The 8,350-nt window shown below is 32.2% G+C and overlaps 1 protein-coding gene across 1 annotated transcript in view; it reads right to left on the reverse strand.

The window, feature by feature from the left end:
- The window catches only part of LOC106461142 (tyrosine-protein kinase Abl-like), a 58,393-nt gene that overhangs the window by 13,131 nt on the left and 36,912 nt on the right, over positions 1 to 8,350 (reverse strand). The window contains exons 6-8 of the mRNA XM_013920937.2: positions 5,842 to 6,204; positions 1,201 to 1,353; positions 283 to 372 (exon numbers count right to left, since the gene is read on the reverse strand). Of these exons, the coding sequence (XP_013776391.1) occupies positions 283 to 372; positions 1,201 to 1,353; positions 5,842 to 6,204 (606 nt within the window). The remainder of the gene's footprint in view (positions 1 to 282; positions 373 to 1,200; positions 1,354 to 5,841; positions 6,205 to 8,350) is intronic.

Here is an 8,350-nt window from a genome sequence, read left to right on the forward strand (position 1 = left end):
GAATACTTAAGTGTTTAGGATATACGAGTATTTGTTACTTCTCATGGTGAGTTGAATCCTTAAGTGTTTAGGATATACGAGTATTTACTACTTCTCATGGTGAGTTGAATCCTTAAGTGTTTAGGATATACGAGTATTTGTTACCTCTCATGGTGAGTTGAATACTTAAGTGTTTAGGATATACGAGTATTTGTTACCTCTCATGGTGAGTTGAATACTTAAATGTTTAGGATATACGAGTATTTGTTACTTCTCATTTACATCCACATACAATTCACTTACCTTCTGTTATGCTTGAATTCTGGAACATAGTTTCTAAAGTGTGGTGAGCATCTTTAAAAGTAGGCCTATCAAGAGGCTCCCACAACCAGCCTGTAACACAAGCAGTATAAATTATATATATATATTAAAAAGAAATATCAAATCAACTTAAGCATGAAAGTAATATAATAAATAGACTCTGGCTTAATTTTATATTAAAATTTCAATGGTGACACATATCCAACTTTAAGCTGTTACTAGCATTTAAAGATCATATGTGTTCAATTCTAGGATTTACATACTTTTCCCTGACATCTGATTCTAATAATAGCTGGCACAACAATGAACAATATTTGAAATGAAGGGTCTCTTTATCATACATATTTTCATAGACATATTGGAAAACAAAACAGTTTCAAGTACAGTTTTCTAGGTACAATCAAGTTGGTATTACAGTGTGTTATCATGTATGTTTCTGTAACATGTAGTGTTCTGAATCGTGCTTTGATTATAACATAATTACTAGAGCTGGACGATTAGTGAAGTTTGCTGAGTGATTAATCATTGGGCTCCTTGATCAATTACACTCAACTAATTTATTATTTTCATGAGACTTCAGTAGTTGGAATAATCAAAAACCATAATTATCTAATACGTTAATTTTGGTTAGTAATCAATTTACTCATAATTTCAAGATCTAATAATTACTGATGTAAACATATGTAAATATATATATTGTAGAAAATAAAGTCCCAAACTATATATATTAAAGTGTCCTACCTATTAAAATGATCAGCTCCCATATTCTCCTACAAATTGGATCTCTAAATTCAACCTGCCAACCACACATTTTTGAAAGAACCAAACCACAGTTAAATTTAACACTAAACAATCTAATCACAATGTAGTTGTATCTATAGAGAAAAAAAAATCACTTACACTGTCTCATTAGTTCATAAACCTTTGGTGGACATCCCGGTGGGCACTCCATTCGGTAGCCAGTCTCCAGCATATGATAAACGTCTGTTAGCTCAACCCCAGGGTAAGGAGACATTCCATATGTGGCCAGCTCCCACAGTAAGATGCCAAAAGCTATAGACATGAAGAAAAATCCATTCTAGTGAATAACTTATAAGTATTACAATCCACATAGATTAAACTAAATAAACAGAAGCCAGCAATAGCAATCAACTGTAATAAATGCACTGCCTAATTTTTAAACATGGACATGTTTTAATTCTTCAGTGAATAACTGAAAAATTAGCAAATATATTGTAGCATTATGATACACTTAATATAAGACTGCTTTAACCTAAGTATTGTACACCATAAAAATTAGAGGTAATCAAACAGTTGCACTAAAGCTAACAGCTACATAAGAAATACTAAGAACTGCATGAGTAATATAGCACACCAACAGCTCCAAGAGCAGCGCAGCATACAAGCAACTGCACGAGTACTATAGCACAACAGCCGCATGAGCATTACAACACACCAAGAGCTGCTTGAACATTATAAGCACACCAACACTTCCATAAGCACTATAGCACACCAACAGCTACATGATCACTATAGCATACCAACAGCTACACGAGCACTATAGCATACCAACAGCTACACGAGCACTATAGCACATTAGCAGCTTCAAGAGCACCATAGCTTATTAACAATTGGATAAGCACATCACACCAACAGCTGAATTAGCACTATGGCAAAGAAACAGCTTTATAAGCACTACAGCACAATAACAGTTGCATTAGCAATATAGCACACCAAAAACTGTATAAATATTATTACAAATCAACAGTTGCATAAACACTATACTACACCAACAGCTGCATGAGCATTACTGGCCACTAAACAACACGAGAAACAGAGGACACTAATAGCTATATAAATACTAGAGCTCACAAAGACCTACAGGAGTAATAAACAAAGCTGATAAATGTTTTATCCTTACAATCAGTAAGCCTTACATTACAATGTGTGCTGTACTTGTACAAACAATAAGATATAAAAAGACATATTTTTAAACACATTGCTTCAAATGTAAAGAATTGTTACAGCTTCCGAAAAAAAATAAAATAATAATAAGGGTGTTGTGTGGTGCATCCTTTATATCCAATAAAGAAAAATAAGTGATTATTCTTTTGAAATTCAAGTAAATATTATTCTCAGTAAACAATTATGAAAGATATAGGGTGATGGTTATCAAAAAATTATCGAATTTAGTTGATTCAGTGCTTCCTTGTAGTTTATCTAGCTATAGATGTTAATCAATTTTCTTTAATTAAATTCACCATTTTTTTAATTTTTTCTTTAGCTACAGACGTCAGCCAATTTTTTTTACTTCTTTTAGTTTTATACATAGTTATAGATGTTTAGCCAATTCACTTGTTTAAATTTCACACACAGTTATAGATGTTTAGCCAATTCACTTGTTTAAATTTCACACACAGTTATAGATGTTTAGCCAATTCACTTGTTTAAATTTCACACACAGTTATAGATGTTTAGCCAATTCACTTGTTTAAATTTCACATACAGTTATAGATGTTTAGCCAATTCACTGTTTTTTTAATTGTATATACAGTATGTGTTTATAACTTATCATATTTCCATTTAACTAGATTTTCTAATACACAAACCAATTTTAATCTGCACCTCATTTACTCTAGTAAGCTGGACAACTTATAATAAAGTATTAGGTTTGAATGTCTCAATTTTCGAAGAACCACTAGAAGAAGTTCTCATGATCTGAAGATAATGTTGTTCTTCCAGATAACACACGTGAAGTACTCATGAGCTGATGATGTTGTTCTTCCAGATAACACATGTGAAGAAGTACACATGACCTGATGATGTTCTTCCAGATAACACACGTGAAGAAGTACAAATGATCTGATGATGTTCTTCCAGATAACACACGTGAAGCACTCATAACCTGATGATGTTATTCTTCCAGATAACACACATGAAGTACTCATAACCTGATGATGTTATTCTTCCAGATAACACACATGAAGTACTCATAACCTGATGATATTGTTCTTCCAGATAACACACGTGAAGAAGTACTCATAACCTGATAATGTTGTTCTTCCAGATAACACATGTGAAGAAGTACTCATAACCTGATGATGTTCTTCCAGATAACACATGTGAAGCACTCATAACCTGATGATGTTGTTCTTCCAGATAACACACGTGAAGAAGTACTCATAACCTGATGATGATGTTTTTCCAGATAACACACGTGAAGAAGTACTCATAAGCTGATGATGATGTTCTTCCAGATAACACACGTGGAGAAGTACTCATAACCTGATGATGTTGTTTTTCCAGATAACACACGTGAAGAAGTACACATGACCTGATGTTGTTCTTCCAGATAACATATGTGATAAGTACTCATAAGCTGATGATGTTGTTTTTCCAGATAACACATGTGAAGAAGTACAAATGACCTGATGATGTTTTTCTTCCAGATAACACATGTGATAAGTACTCATAAGCTGATGATGTTGTTTTTCCAGATAACACACGTGAAGAAGTACAAATGACCTGAAGATGTTGTTCTTCTAGATAACACATGTGAAGAAGTACAAATGATCTGAAGATGTTGTTTTTCTAGATAACATATGTGAAGAAGTACAAATGACTTGAAGATGATGTTCTTCCATATAACACACGTGAAGAAGTATACACGACCTGATGAGGCTATTCTTCCAGATGCAACTGAAGGGCAATTCAAAACCAGGTGACATCATTCTTCCATACACATTTGAAGAAACACTCATAATTTCAAAGCATTGTTTTTTTTCTTCACAAAACATGCTTAGCCCTCTAAGGACTAGGAAGGTGTCACATATATCCCATGATTTTTGTTCCTTTTCACAATGGAAATACTTAACCAAACTGTGTGAAAGTAATGATACAATTACAAAATATAATCTAGTTTCAGCTAAAAAAAAATAGCTTTCATTTGATTTAGTTTTGCTTTCATTTTTATGTTGTTTTTGTTACATTTATATTTTTTTAATGTTGATCAGAAAGTTCAGTTTTATTCATCCAATCAGTTTCGATGTAACAGACATTCATTCACATAATTATTTTAATACCTTATTTTGTCAATTATAGAAGTCATGACTTCTGGATATAAATTGGAAGAAACACAGCAAAAACTGATAAAGATTTATCAGTAACTTGAAACCTAATCTGTCACAATGAAATCAGATTATGTAACAATATTTTTGCTAACAATATTCTTGGTTGAAATTCTTTAATATCTAATAAATACACTTTCTTTTCAATACATTATAAGTTTTTGTACTTATGTGTAGTGTTTGATTAAATACAATAAACTTAACAACAATACTCAATGAATAAGAACCTGAGTCACCCGATCATTTTGCATTCATGTACTGTACTCTCAGAACATAATAAGGATTACCTAATGTCATAAAAGAAAATTTCACAAGCTTTCAAACAAATATAACTTAGCACAATATTTTCCTGAATGAAAATAATGTCTAAATAACTTTGAAAAATTCCCTGATCCCTGGTTTATTCCTAAGTTTTCTAAACTTCCCACTACATTCTGTTGTTATATACTGTCCACAAGTTACGTCATCACTTTTTAAAGAAACTATAAATTACTTTTTAAATCATTTTATTCACTCTACATTGACTTAAATAACTTATAGTCTGCTCTACCCAATAGTATTTAAATTTTGCTATTAGCTATTTTAAAAATGGAGCTATCCCAGTAATTGTTCTCGCCACATTATGATGTCATAAGTGGGTGGGAGCAACTGGTTGTCCTAACAAAATCAAAGAAAGATAAGGAAAATCATGAGGAAAACAAAAGCATGATAGTTTCATAGCAAACACAAGTCTATGCCTTCAAATGCCTATAAATAATAATCATGTACTTAGTATGTTCTTCAGAAATAATGTACAAGAATTTTCTGGAGGTAAGGTATGTAACATTAATATATCTGTACAACTTCTCACAGTTACATAGACCTTCTTGCAACATCAGTTAATCAGATAAAACAAATCTTACGTGTTATATAAAACAAATTAATCAGAAAGGGAGAGAATAATCAGAAATAAAAAACTTTTACGACACAAACCAAAAATAGCAGCTTGAACTGTATATTTAAAACATAAACAGAGAATAGTAATTCTCTAAATAATTATGGACCACATTTTATTAAAATATGTAAATCAATCAAAGTATGATGCTTTAGAGAGAAATAAAAGTGAATTTAAAAACCACACTTTGAACAATATTCTTTTCTGAAAATACCCAATATTATTACATAGCTTCACATGTGTCCTTGCCAAGCCATTTTTCTCCATATGACTCTTAAAACTACTATATTGGAAACTGATATATATATATATTATGCATACATTAATATACTAAGCACGTTATAGGACTAATTTACAAAGAGCAAGTTAAAGATTTAGTGAAAAAATGCAACTTTGAGCCAAAATGAAGACAAATACCTTTAAAACAAGCTTATGACTTAATCAGTATCATTACTTCTTTCATTTGTAAGTAGAACTCACCCCAAACATCAGACTTGGTAGAAAACTTATTATAAGCAAGGCCTTCAGGAGCAGTCCACTTAATTGGAAACTTGGCCCCAGCATGTGCAGTATAAGTGTCATCTCTCATCAGTCGAGCTAGACCAAAATCAGCAACTTTTACGAGATGATTTTCTCCCACCAAACAATTTCTTGCTGCTAGGTCCCTATGTATGAAACTACGGGATTCTAGATAAGCCATTGCTGAAGCTATCTGTGTAGCCATGTACATTAGCACCACGGCCGTGATATCATCGCGAACGGCGTTCCTGAGAAAATCCAGCAAGTTTCCATGGGGCATGAACTCTGTGATTATGTAAAATGGTGGTTCTCTTGTACAAACACCTGGAATGAAAAGTAATGATAATAATTAACTATTTAAGAAACATTTTCATTTGTAAAAAGTTAAATATTTTAGATTTTTCTGTTTCACTATTCAAACCTTTGTATTAAACACTATTTTAACTGTCCAATCAAGTACATAATGCAATAAGATTACAAATGTGGCAAATCAAAAACAGAGCTATCTAGTAGTTGTTCTCACCACAGTGTCGTAAATGGGTGGGAACAACTGATTGTCCTAACAAAATCAAAGAAAGAGAAGGTAAATCATTGGGAAAACAAAACCATAATAGTTTCTTAGAAAATACAAGCCTATGCCTTCAATCATGGATTATATTTTCAAATTTGACATTTGGTGCAAAAGACTAGAAACCTGTAATATAATCATTAAAAAGTTAAGCCACTGTATAATATCATATAATAAATTAGGTACAATTCTAAAACATTACTGACACACCTAAATTAACATAAGCCACTATACCGAGTTGAAAAGTACTTACAAAACCACATAAAGATGAAAAGTAACATAATGAAATAGGTGAAAAATGGTGAAACCTTCTTAGTTAACTGTAAAATAAGTATGATTCAAAAATTACAGTTCAAAACTTCTTGATGAAGCATGTATGCATGTTTTTCATAGCAAAGCCACATCGGGCTATCCGCTGTGTCCACCGAGGGAATCAAACCCTTGATTCTAGCATTGTAAACCCGAAGACTTAGTGCTATCCCACCAGGGGACCTTGATGAAGCATGTATGTATGTTTTTCATAGCAAAGCCACATTGGGCTATCTACTGTGTCCACCGAGGGAATCGAACCCTTGATTCTAGCGTTGTAAACCCGAAGACTTAGTGCTATCCCACCAGGGGACCTTGATGAAGCATGTATGTAGGTTTTTCATAGCAAAGCCACATTGGGCTATCTGCTGTGTCTATCAAGGGAATCAAACCCTTGATTCTAGCATTGTAAACTCAAATACTTAGTGCTGTCCCACCAGGGGACCTTGATGAAGCAAAACTAGGAAACAACACTATAGGTCCAGATACTCCTAACAGTCCATAATCCTTTTAACAAAGATTCTGCTGGTCTGTGAAGTAAAAAATGTTGAGAACCACCAACCAAAGCAGAGGACCTGTGTCCCGAAATATGGAGAACAGTTCAGCACATGATAGTTCAATATTCAAAAAGACTAATTTCTTTTTAAGCACATTGTGCTACTATATATATATTAAAATTAACAAAAATGATGTTTATTAGTTGTTTCAGCTGACTAGTTTCAGTGGTGCAGTTACCATCATCAGGGCTCGTGAAATATTGTGTTATTAACCCTTACTCTAATCCTGATTTGTAAAGGACTTAAAAAAAATTGATAATAATTACAATAACTAAAATCTAGTCCACACTACAGCAATTGTTGTTCGTGAAACTGAGGATATAATTCCATGTCGACCACTACTGTGTCTGTTGTTTCCCAGTCAGCCTGATGAGTCCTTGTATTGGGCGAAAGGCCTGGTGGCATTGAATATGTGTAGAAGAACCCAAAATATTAAGTTTTATAAGATTAAGATTCAGGAGTCTAAATTCATGCACGCCTCCTAAATATATGCATTTACAAGAAGTTACAATTATCCAAGTTAATATATATATACACAGAGATGAAAAATAACATAAATGTAAATCATTTTGTCTTTTTTTTTGCTAATTTATAAGCAAATTAATATGAATGGTTTAATTTTTTCCTGTTAATTCATATGTAAGCTACATATAAAATTCACACTCTTACATAGGCCACAGTTTGTGTGTGACGAAATAAAAACTATAAATAATGCTACAAACTAGAGTTCATTTAATTTTGACTCTTACAGGTAAAAAAACAGTAAAAGATTTTTTTGTTGAAATGGAGAGTACATAAACAATAGTTTTCTTGTATAAAGTTTGTGTTTAAACAAAGGAGATTATACAAAAATAATCAATAGTTCTTTTGTATATAGTTTGTGTTTAAACAAAGGAGATTATACAAAATAATCAATAGTTCTTTTGTATATAGTTTGTGTTTAAACAAAGGAGATTATACAAAATAAACAATAGTTCTTTGTATAAAGTTTGTGTTTAAACAAAGGAGATTATACAAAATAAACAATAGTTCTTTT

This window comes from Limulus polyphemus, unplaced genomic scaffold (assembly GCF_000517525.1).
Source record: "Limulus polyphemus unplaced genomic scaffold, Limulus_polyphemus-2.1.2 Scaffold904, whole genome shotgun sequence".
Classification (NCBI taxonomy): Eukaryota; Metazoa; Arthropoda; class Merostomata; order Xiphosura; family Limulidae; genus Limulus; species Limulus polyphemus.